The sequence below is a fragment of the Bos indicus genome, chromosome 24, assembly GCF_029378745.1.
Source record: "Bos indicus isolate NIAB-ARS_2022 breed Sahiwal x Tharparkar chromosome 24, NIAB-ARS_B.indTharparkar_mat_pri_1.0, whole genome shotgun sequence".
Taxonomy (NCBI): Eukaryota; Metazoa; Chordata; class Mammalia; order Artiodactyla; family Bovidae; genus Bos; species Bos indicus.
In genome coordinates, this window is record NC_091783.1 from 37,384,638 (window position 1) to 37,397,275 (window position 12,638).

The 12,638-nt window shown below is 36.0% G+C and overlaps 1 protein-coding gene across 3 annotated transcripts in view; it reads left to right on the forward strand.

The window, feature by feature from the left end:
- SMCHD1 (structural maintenance of chromosomes flexible hinge domain containing 1) overlaps nucleotides 1–12,638 on the forward strand; it is a 127,464-nt gene that overhangs the window by 103,100 nt on the left and 11,726 nt on the right. For all 3 annotated transcript variants that reach the window (XM_070778868.1, XM_070778867.1, XM_019986735.2), the window contains exon 45: nucleotides 4,782–4,953. In XM_070778868.1, the coding sequence (XP_070634969.1) occupies nucleotides 4,782–4,953 (172 nt within the window). The remainder of the gene's footprint in view (nucleotides 1–4,781; nucleotides 4,954–12,638) is intronic.

A 12,638-nucleotide genomic window follows, 5' to 3' on the forward strand; every position in this document is an offset into this window, starting at 1 on the left:
TATCAGGAAATTTTGAAAGCAGGTAAAGGCCATCAGTTAGGATTGCACCACTCCATTATGGTAATTTATACAGTAGAATAGTATGTATCTATTAAAAAGATTTAAAGCAGATTGATGTATCCTAATGAGGAAGACTTGCAAAATACATTGTTTTGTTGAAAAGCTGCAAAATGGTAATGTACAAAATTAAGCCCTTTAGAAAATAAGTTTATGTAGTTTAAACAAGATGGGAGAATATATTGTATACTGTTGTATTTATTAAGAAAGATTAACCTTTCTATATTACTTTTAAGTTTTTCTTCATGAGGAAAGAAAGGCAATCTATTGTGAAGAAGGGCCTTTCAGAGGGCTGTTGTCAAGACTGAATAAAATAAGAAAATAAGAAATGAATAAAATTTCAGTAAAGGAATGATCTATTTGGATCTGAAATCCAAAGGTCTTGAATTTGTTGATATAGAAGAAGTACTAAATTTAATAAATATGGTGTTAGGGACTTGGAAATAGCAGGTGATAAACATGTATATAAACATTATAGGCTTGCAAAATATTATAGCTGAAAATGAGTGAGAGTAGTTACTGAAGAGAAAACAGAAGTCAGTTTAAAATATGATCTAGTACTCTTAAATAGTGTATTATAAAATCATGGATATCTTAAAATCATATAGTCTAATAATCTAGATGAGAAACCTTAAGTACAAAACAAATAGTGGTTCTGTATCAAGTCATAGTACTAATTCATGGCAAAACTAGAACTACTCAGAACAGATTTTCTATGCGCCCAGTTAGAAGAAATAGTAAGTGTGTCTTCAGTTTAGGAGAGCTAAATTAGTGAGATTACTGAAAATTAAAGAGCTAATTGGGGAAAACTATTTGGCGTCTTCATGAATGGTTCCTTATGAACTTAAAAATGGCTCTAATATACTGTATCAGAAAATGGCTGTGGATGAGGAAGTTGCTATATTCCGATGGTGATTACCATGTTTATATGTCCTGAATTATAAGTCAGAAATCATACCCATTAGAAGTTATGACAATATATGATCTATTAGGAGAAGGTGAGTAGCTTACTAGTGAGGATGAATTAGCAAGTTGAGTAATAATTGGTAGATTCTGTCAATAGTTCAGTCTGTTATTTGGACATGTACAATGTATGAGACACAGTGAGGTGCTGTTAATTACTGAATAACCAGCTCTGTTGAGTAGAGTGGTGGGACCCTGATTTGTAGCTTTTGCCAGCCCCCGCAGTGTGAATACTCATATCCTGGCTGACTTCCAGCAGCCTCTGTGTGGTCACTGACTGAGGCGTTCAGGAGGACCTGGTTCTCCTGACCCAGTAAATGCTGGTTCTAGCATATCACTAGCACAGTGCTAGGCTTTGAGGGTTATACAGAAATGGACTAGACAACTCAGATAGCCAAAGAAAGTGCTAGCAGAGGAGAACTAATAGGCCATTTCAAAAGGCTGATTCTAGCTATATATCATTAAGATATCTTACTGTAAGAACTGGCAAGAATGTAAGAATTCTAAGTGAAGGTGAGAACCCAGAGAGATGAACGTAACACTGAAACCTAATTTTTCTTTGAGAATATTTGTCAAACTAATGGAACTTGAGCATCAGTTGTCTCTCCCTTGGAAGGCTCAGAGGATAAGACATACCAGAATGTGGAATCTGCTCGAAGAACCTCTTTCCCGGTAAATTAGAATCCCCAAGAGGGCTAACCCTTGGCATAAGACTGAACAAAAGAAATGAGCTTCCTCCTCCATCTCAACTCCAGGCATTTCTGGACTGAAAAAAACTGCCTTTCTTGAACTTTAGCACTAAGTAGAAAATAAACAACTATTTTCCTAGAGAATGCATTAACAAATTGGTTGTCATGTATGTTTGCAACCTGCATTCATAATACTTGAATGGTCTTCAAGGTAATACTTAAAGGTAAACATTTGATTTCATCTAATGCTGGACTTGTAGTGTCCTTAGATATGTCATCAGAGCAAACAAAATTCTCTCTGAAAGAATTCACCTTTATCTTAAAACTGAAGTAATTTTTATATTGAACACAAGAGCAAATATTTTAAAACATTTAAAATATATAAATGTTATAAACACGTTTAGTAATATTTAACAAATATTAATAAAAATATTAAACATTTTAAATACATTTCATAATATATTTTACGAAAAAGTGTTGAATATAAGAGCAGTTAGATTTGAAAAAAATCAAAAAGAGCATCTAAAAATAAAAAGTATAATAAAAGTTAAATACTGGGCAGACTTAACAGCTTAATAGAAAATTTAGTCAATTGAAAGATAGGTCAGAAAAATTATCCAGACTGCAGCCCAGAGAGAAGGAATGTAATAGAGAATCACTAAGGATAAAGTTAAAAAATCTTTTTTTAAAATGTTTAATCAGAGTGCCAAAGAGAGGAGGATAAAAGGATCATAGGTAATACCTGAAGAACTAATGGCTGAAAACTTTGAAGAACTGATGAAAAACATCAATGCATAGCTTCAAAAAAGTAATAGACTATATGTGACAAAAGCAGGGACAGCATTTGTTCCTTACAGTTCCAGCATAGTTCCTCATAGTGATGTCTTTGCTTCCAAAGTTAATGAAATCACTCCACTTACCAAATATTGTTTTCAAACTCTTCTAAGAAATGGCTTTTATGACATCTCTTGGTCAGATCATTAGGTTTCAGTAGTCTTTTTATTGTTTTCTCTTCGTAAATTCTTCATGCCATTTATACTGATTCAACCTTTGTTGATTCCATTCCTTGCTAAATCCTTCCAGCAGTTGCAAGTACTGCCCAGAACTGTAGCTCTGTTTACTCACTGAATTTGCAAATGCTGTCTTGATCTTTTCCAGGTCAGTGGCAGTGGCCTTGCAGCAGAGGCCTAGTGAGAGCTTAAGTTGTTTTTTTTTAATGGTAAATTACAGTAAAATACATGTAACAAAATTTAGCGTCTAAATCATTTTTAAGTGTACAGTTTCACTAGTGTTAATTACGTTCACATTGTTGTTCAGCCAATTTCCATAACTCTTCTTTTTGTAAAACTGAAATTGTACCCGTTAAATAGCAGCTTGTCATTTCCCCTTTGTTCTGTGCCATTTGAGAATTGGAAGACTGTCCCTTTAACCACAGGCCTATAACTCATACTGTCAGTGCATTAACAAGAGGAGACAAGAAATTTGAGTGTGTTTATTATTTAAGATGGTACTAAATCTGTAAAATCATTGCCTGAATCTGATTTAAAATAACAGTTATTTGATTTACTATATATATGATTATTGGATAATAATAATATGGTAATAATATGTGAATTCAGTCTGTATTTTTTTTAGTCTGTATTTTTAATGTTCACTTGTAGAAAGCATACAAATCCAAGCCAAAACTAAGAAAGTAAGATGTGATACTTTATTTTACTAAAAGATTTATTTCACCAAAGAATTCACCACAGATTTTCTTCAAGTAGACATTCCATTTTATTTAAATTTTATAGGAAGTATCTAATTTGGGAAAGCATCTGTCAGTTACCTTGGAATTATGTCAAAAGAATAAATATTAGTCATAATTTTCTGTTACATGTCCTATTGCTTTTCATTTTGAAAATTGAATTGTATTTAATCTTTTATAATTCAGAAACTGCTTGATCTACTGTGTTAGATTGAATTAGGTGCTTCTACATGTTGCTAAATTGTCTTCTTTTCAGTCATTTTTTGATGTATGCATCCTGTTTCATTGCGTGGATGTGCCATACTTTATGTAACTTATTGAATGTGCAAGATTCATACTTTTCATTATTAAAAGGATGTTTCAGTCTACGTTGTTCACATCTGTGATGATTTTTTCTGGCATATTCTTAGAAGTGGAATTTTTAGGTCATGCAGATTGTTAATCTTTTTAGCACTTGTCATGTTTCCTCTGAGATGGGCTGTCCCAAAGCAGATTAATGTTAATACAAGAAGACCCTTTCTCCAACATTCTGCCTGGGTGTGTGTGTTGTGTATGTATTTTAACATTTTAAGTAGTGAAAATTCTCATTTGAGCTCCAAGTTATTTCAGTTTCACTTCTGATTACCAGTGAATTTGAACATTTTTTGTATATATCTCCTAGACTTTTTTTTTGAAAGCATATTCCTGAAGATCATGAAATACTAAATCTAAGTGTTTCTCTTTTATTCCCTAGCTTCTCTGAAAAATTTAATTCTTGACTAACACTTTCTACTTCCCTTTCCATGTCTTAGGTTTTACTACATAATTCTAGTTTCCCCAGCTCTCAGATAACTGGCTCTTTTTCTTTGTACAGCTGAAATCCTCTGAAGATTCATCCCTTTGCTCTTCGGTTTGTATTTTCTTCAGTCTAATACAGTACTCTTTTTGCTACCCTTTGAGTATCTGGAAAACTTAGGTCTAACAGAAGGAAACTAAACTAAGTGATACAGCCTGGATACTGCTTTGGGTTTCTAGAAGCACACAAGTCTCTGGCTTGTCCATCTCTCTTCCTTCCTCTTATCAATCAAGCCATCAATCTCAATTTCACTTTTTCTGTCTTTTCTCTGTTCTAGTTTAGGTAACGCTTATGAGGCAGTCTAATTCATCTCTCTGTCTCTCGTTTTCCCCCCAGTCATCTTAAACATCACTAGCTAATTAATTTTGCAAAAATAGTACCATAATCATTGTCATTTCTTATCTCAGAATCCTTAAATGATTTCTCCTTTCTTAGAGCAGTTGAGTTAAATTTTATAGACTCACTAATTATATCCTGTTACTTACAATAGGTTGTTAAAATTACACACTGTCCTACACTGCTGACCAGAGATGGAGATCGCATTCGAAGTAATGGGAAGTTTGGGGGCCTTCAGAATAAAGCTCCTCCAATGGATAAACTCCGGGGAATGGTGTTTGGAGCTCCAGTACCGAAACAGTGCCTGATCTTAGGGGAGCAAATAGGTAGGTTAAATAAGTACTTAATAATTTCTCATTTGATTTTAACCCTTTATTTGGACCTTATTTATTGAGACTCTAGCATTGAAACTTAACCATTAACAGATACAAATAAGATGTTTTTATCCAGTACTTCCAGCATTCTAACACCAAATAGTTTTGAAATACAAATATAGGAAGTAGGTTTTCCCTCCTGTTCTCATTCTTATCTTGAAATAAAGGAAAGATTGCCTTGTTGAATAAACCAGTATCTCATCAGACCTTAATACTTCTTTTTATATCAAAGTTGTTAACTATCTAGATTCATCTTTCTGGTGTGCGTGACATGTGACCTCCCTTCTGCAGGCTGTGTCGCCTGGTTCTGGTCAGTTGATACAATTGTCTGTACGTCCGTGCTCTGAAGTGCTTATACTTTACAGGGTCCCAAATGGGCCATCACCTAAGAGTTGTTTGCTTTTAACTTTGTATAGTTCTGATAGGCTTGATATCTACTTTCCCAGCAAAAAGTAGTCTGTTGCTAACTCAAGATAGTAAATTGTAGTTAAACTGTAACAAAGTTTATCATCTTAATTATTTTTAAATGGGTTGCTCACTAGTGGTAAGTACATTCACACTCTTGTGCAACTAGTCTTCAGAAACCTTTTCGTTTTGTAAAACTGAAGCTCCATACCCATTAAGCAGCAACTCCCTGCCTCCCCTCTTGTCACCTGCCCGCCACACAGGTTTCTGTCTCTGAATTTGACTCTTCCAGGCACCTCTGTATGTGTCAAATCAGAGTGTCCCTTTGCGACCGGCTAACGTCACTCAGTGTCATGTCCTCCAGGCAGGTCAGTGTTGTAGTGTAACTCTGTGTGTGTCACAGTGTGTGTCAGAATTTCTTTTTAAGACTGAATAATATTCTGTTGTATGAATATACACATTTTGTGGGTTTTTAGAGTATAGTATACATAGAGAAAGGTGCCCATTTCAAAGCATACACGTTTTTCACAAAATGAACGTTGCTTCTGTATTAAGAAACAGAACGTTATCAGCCCCACAGAAGGCCTCCAGGCCTCTTCCAGTCATAGCCCTATCCCTCTCAAAAGGATAACAACTTTTTTGACTTAAAAGAGCATAGATTCGTTTTTTCCATTTTTGTACTTTATCTACATGGAATTATACAAGCCATGGATTTTGTGTCTGGCTTTGTTCAGCCCTGTGTTGTGTGTGTGTATAGTTGTAGTTCATTTTAATTGCAGGATAGTATCCCATTGTGTAAATACACCACAGTTTATTTCTTTATTATTATCCTGCTGAGGAATTTGGGTAGTATCTAGCTTGGGGTTACTACTTCAGCCCCCAACTACGTTTAAAATAGTAACTGAGAAAGATGGTAGGAAGAAGGCTGTTTTGTATTCTTTATGAGAGAGTCAGGTGCAGCTGCAAGAGGATACATGGGAGAGGCTCAGACAGACAAAAGTTGGTGTAGTCACAGGTCCTAGGATAGGAGTCACCGCCTGCCACTCAGGGCCACATGGAAGACACTGGGGTGGTCAGGACGCAGAAGACAGGAGCACGGAGAGTGCTTCTGCCACAGCCTTTATATGGGGGATTTACTGGAAGCACAAGCTGGAATCAAGATTGCCGGGAAAAATATCAATAACCTCAGATATGCAGATGACACCACCCTTATGGCAGAAAGTGAAGAGGAACTAAAAAGCCTCTTGATGAAAGTGAAAGAAGGAGAGTGAAAAACTTGGCTTAAAGCTCAACATTCAGAAAACGAAGATCATGGCATCTGGTCCCATCACTTCATGGGAAATACATGGGGAAACGGTGTCAGACTTCATTTTTGGGGGCTCCAAAATCACTGCAGATGGTGACTGCAGCCATGAAATTAAAAGACGCTTGGTCCTTGGCAGAAAAGTTATGACCAATCTAGATGCATATTGAAAAGCAGAGACATCACTTTGCCAACAAAGGTCCGTCTAGTCAAGGCTATGGTTTTTCCTGTGGTCATGTATGGATGTGAGAGTTGGACTGTGAAGAAAACTGAGCACCAAAGAATTGATGCTTTTGAACTGTGATGTTGGAGAAGACTCTTGAGAGTCCCTTGGACTGCAAGGAGATCCAACCAGTCCATTCTAAAGGAGATCAGCCTTGGGATTTCTTTGGAAGGACTGATGCTAAAGCTGAAACTCCAATACTTTGGCCACCTCATGCGAAGAGTTGACTCATTGGAAAAGACTCTGATGCTGGGAGGGATTGGGGGCAGGAGGAAAAGGGGACGACAGAGGATGAGATGGCTGGATGGCATCACCCACTCGATGGATGTGAGTCTGAGTGAACTCCGGGAGTTGGTGATGGACAGGGAGGCCTGGCGTGCTGTGATTCATGGGGTCGCAAAGAGTCAGACACAACTAAGCAACTGAACTGAATGTAAAACTTGACTAGAGGAAATCACAAGTAGCAGTATTAGTGTCAAGGCAATGGCACTAAAAGCATAAAGATGAATTCATTTTGATAACAGATATATTTGATACTAGAGGTCCAAAAGTTAATGAACTTGATACAGTAAATTACAAAATCAGAATTCTTAAAACTGCTGATTGTACAAAGACAGAAACCTTATTATGAGAAACCATTAATCCATGACAGGTCCTTAATCAAAAAACAAGACATTTTCTACCTAATAAGTTGTAAGACCAGTACTTTAGGTATTTATAGGATACGTCACAAAAAATGGTCATAAATTCAGTTGATCAAATTGCTACTCAGCTACAATGAGACTACAAATTATAAAAAGCAAAATTTACTTATATTTTTAATATAATGTAACAGAACTAAAAATAACTTATTTCTTCCCAAAGTAAGCTCAAATAGGTAGATATTTAGAAACAACTATTTTTTCAAAAAAGTTTTAACTATTAAAGAGAACAAGAACATTACACATTATATGTAGGAGGCATGAAAACACCCAAGATCAAATGTAAATCCACAGGCTTAATGCTTTTATTATTAAATGAGAAAAACAAATTTAACCATTCAACTCAAATGACAGGAGGAAAAAATACATCTCAAGAAACAAGTACAGCCAAATGAATTGGGAAAAAAGAAAACCTTTGTATCAAATAATATATAATTCCTGAAGGTGGTCTTTGGGCAAAATAAATACAAAAAGTAATGGCTCTGAGAATACATTCAGACAGAGATTTCTTAGGTTTCTATAATATTATAAATACATTTAGTATGTCCAAATAAAATGAACTACATTCTGGAAAATTGCAAATCAAATGAACAAAATTGATTTAAATAAGGCAGAAAACTTATATAGGCCATTGCCTGAGATATGTTCAGAAAGCTAACTCCATCCTATAGGTTTTTCATGAGTGAATTTCAAATATAATTTGTTTCAGAATATAGATAAATATAGAGATCACTCAGGCCATCTTATGAAACTGATAGCAAACCTGTTTCCAAAAATGGCACAGGCAAAGAAAACTTCTGTGACCTCTGAAGCTGTGTTCAGGAAGTTCTTAACACGGTAGGACAGAAATCAGAAAGCTTAATCTTGACAGTAACACTTTATTGTTCCTTTTATCTGCAGTGGTTTTGCCCCAGATAATGTGCATGGCTTGCTTCTTTTCTTTCCTATTGTGTAATGTCACACCTTCGTGGACTTCTCTGACCAGCCAGTCTAAAATAGAAGCACCCACCTTGGAGAAATGGGCTTCTTGACATACAAGTACTGGCAGATGTGAGAAAAGAAAACATTTTATAGTTATATTTTTTTAAGTTTGCATAATTTTAATGCACCTTGAAGAAAATAGAAGGGCAAATGACAAACTGGGGGAAATTGCATATATGGTAGACAAAGGTGTAGTGTCTTATTAACAGCAGCCTTTAAAAGGCAAGAAAAAGGACAAAGACTGATAGAAAAATGGGTGACATGAATAAGCAATTTTCAAGGGAATAATAGTAGTTACTGTTGGAGGGCTTGTTACGTCCCACATACATTATTAAGCTTATCACTTCAATTTCATTTACTGCTGTTCTCCTCATTTTACAGATGAGGAATTTGAGTCTTTAAAAGGTGAGATAACTTTCCCAAGTTCAGGATAGTGTATGCGTTCATTTGTCCAGGGACACAAGAGAGTAGAAATAAAACATTTTTTCCCTGAATACATAATTGAGATAATTTACTTCTCCATTACCCTTTTCTGTATATTTCCAGACCTGCCTCAGTGTGTGTCACTTTTATAATCAGAAAATGTTATCAATTGGTGTTTTTGTTTTTCTAACTAATTGTTTTTAATACTCATTTTCTTTGAACCAATAATTGATCTTACAGGAAAGAAGCCTAAGTAAACAGTTCTAAATACAAGCAGGACTTTCTTTTTTTCTTTCTCAGATAGATAGTATAGCCTTGTTTTTCAAGGAAAACATAAGAAATGTTAAATGCTTTAACTGAATTTATATTCTGAGAGATGTCTATTAAAATTTCATTTGGAAAGTACATAGAAAATAAAATTACAAAAATCACACACGTTAAAAATCAAACCTGCAGACATGTGGAATGAAAACAAAAAAGTGAGGTGGTAAACCTATCAGTTTTTTCCCAATCTCTCTCTTTTCTGTATTAGCCCGAGTTTTCTGTAGAGATCATATAAGTAGAAATAACTTTTTTTAAATATTAAAAATAAAATAACTCCAAACATTGTAGAAGCCAGGATATGACCGTAAGAAAGGAGAGTGGTTCATAGCAACTAAAGAAAGAAAAGGAATTTTAAAATTTCCAATAAGTAATCAGTGTGTAGTTTATAACTGTGACATCATCAGTCTCAACACTTTCATATACTCCAAATACATAGTATGCACCTGGCCAGCCTAGACATTATTTATGTTTTATTATGTCATGCTTAATTTGTTAATACTAATATTTAACCTCTCTGTACATTTATTGGGTTTTTTGTTGTTTTAAGTAAAACTATTCTTAATTTTTTATTTTTAATATTTTTAAGAGGTAGCAACCAAGATTATTGAAGGTTTGTGGTTTTCAGGACAAAGATATTTTGTTCTGTTTTGTTTTTTATACTTACTGGAAATTGAGCAGATTGAATACCTGTGGACCTGTCTACTGGCCACCCCTATTTCATTTACACCCACCCCTCTCTCAGCTTGCCTTCTTCCTGTTCACCCCTGCTGAAAGGCTTTTGGAACAGATCAGTTCTAGTAAATTTTTTCACCAATTTTTTTTACCCAGTTTACAAGTATTTATCAGTTTTTTGCCAATGCAGAACACAAAGTTTTAAGAGACCTAAATGCTACTGAATAAATCTACTTACCTGTCTAACTGCTTGCATCCTCCAGTGGTGAGAAGATGGCTTCTGCCTTCTTCAGTTCAATTCAGTTCAGTTGCTCAGTCGTGTCCGACTCATTGCGACCCCATGAACTGCAGCACTCAAGGCCTCCCTGTCCATCACCAACTCCCGGAGTTCACCCAAACCCATGTCCATTGAGTCAGTGATGCCATCCAACCATCTCATCCTCTCTCGTCCCCTTCTCCTCCTGCCCTCAATCTTTCCCAGCATCAGGATCTTTTCAAGTGAGTCAGCTCTTCACATCAGGTATCCAAAGTATTGGAGCTTGAGCTTCAAAATCAGTCCTACAAATGAACACCCAGGACTGATCTCCTTTAGGATGGACTGGTTGGATCTCCTTGCAGTCCAAGGGACTCTCAAGAGTCTTCTCCAACACCACAGCAAAAGCATCAGTTCTTCGGCGGTCAGCATTCTTTATAGTCCAACTCTCACATCCATACATGACCACAGGAAAAACCATAGCCTTGACTAGACGAACCTTTGTTGACAAAGTAATGTCTCTGCTTTTTAATATGCTGTCTAGGTTGGTCATAACTTTCCTTCCAAGGAGTAAGCGTCTTTTAATTTCATGGCTGCAGTCACCATCTGCAGTGATTTTGGAGCCCAGAAAAATAAAGTCAGCCACTGTTTCCCCATCCATTTGCCATGAAGTGATGGGACCGGATGCCATGATCTTAGTTTTCTGAATCTGCTTCCTTAGCAACCCCAAATACTTGTCTAGTAATAGCTCTTCAGATATAGGTATTTTCAACTATTTGTATTATTTTTAGTAGTGTTGTTTCTTTCCCTGGATACATTGAAATAATCTATATATCTTTCTTAATAAATAGCATACAGAAATGAACGCATTGTAATTTGAGCTTTTGTCCTTTCATATGAACTAATTTTTTATTTTAAAGTATTTTTTCACTATTTTATAGTAAAGCATCATTAGTTTTTTCCTATATAATTAAAATTTTCAAACAACATATAATGTATGAGCTCTGAAATCATTTATAAACAGAATTAAATATGAATTTTTGGTTTTTCTCTTTTGAAAAATTTTATTAAATGAATTAGAAAAGACTTTTTATAAACACCATGGTAAATAGGAATTACATTTCATATCAAAAAATTGGGAGTTGCTAAGGCATATTAGCTCAAAATCCTCCAAGCTAAGCTTCAGTAGAAGCTGAACCTGAATCAAGAACTTCCAGATGTACAAGCTGGATTTAGAAAAGGCAGAGGAACCAGAGATCAAATTGCCAACATCTGCTAGATCATAGAAAAAGCAAGGGAATTACAGAAAAACATCTACTTCTGTTTCATTGACTCCACTAAAGCCTTTGTCTGTGTGGATCACAATAAACAGTGGAAAATTCTTAGAGATAGGAATACCAGACCACCTTACCTGCCTCCTGCAAAACCTGTATGCAGGTCAAGAAGCAGCAGTTAGAGCCAGACATGGAACAACAGACTTTAAAATTGGAAAAGAATTACATCAAGGCAATATATTGTCGCCCTGCTTATTTAACTTATGTGCAGAGTACGTCATACAAAACGCCAGGCTGGATGAAGCACAAGCTGGAATCAAGATTCCTGGAAGAAATATCAGTAACCTCAGATATGCAGATGACACCACCCTAATGGCAGAAAGCGAAGAGAAACTGAAGAACCTCTTGAAGAAAGTGAAAGAGGAGATTGAAAAAGCTGGGTTAGTAACTCAACATTACAAAAAATGAAGATCATGGCATCCAGTCCCATCACTTCATGGCAAATAGATGGGGAAACAACGGAAATAGTGAGAGACTTTATTTTCTTGGGCTTTAAAATCACGGCAGATGGTGACTGCAGCCATGAAATTAAAAGATGCTTGCTCCTTGGAAGAAAAGCTATGAAAAACCTAGGCAGCATATTAAAAAGCAGATTCATCACTTTGCCAACAAAGGTCTGTCTCGTCAAAGCTATGGTTTTTCCGGTAGTCATGTATGGATGTTGAGAGTTGGACCATAAAGAAGGCTGGGTGCTGAAGAATTGATGCTTTTGAAATGTGGTGTTGGAGAAAACTCTTGAGAGTCTCTTGGATTGCAAGGAGATCCAATCAGTCAATCCTAAAAGAAATCAGTCCTAATATTGGAAGGACTGATGCTGAAGCTGAAGCTCCAGTACTTTGGCCACCTGATGTGAAGAGCCAATTGATTGGAAAGACCCTGATGCTGGGAAAGATTGAAGGAGAGGAGGAGAAGGGGACAACAGAGGATGAGTTGGTTGGATGGCATCACCTACTCACTGGACATGAGTTTGAGCAAGCTCCGGGAGATGGTTAAGGACAGGGAAGCCTGATGTGCTGCA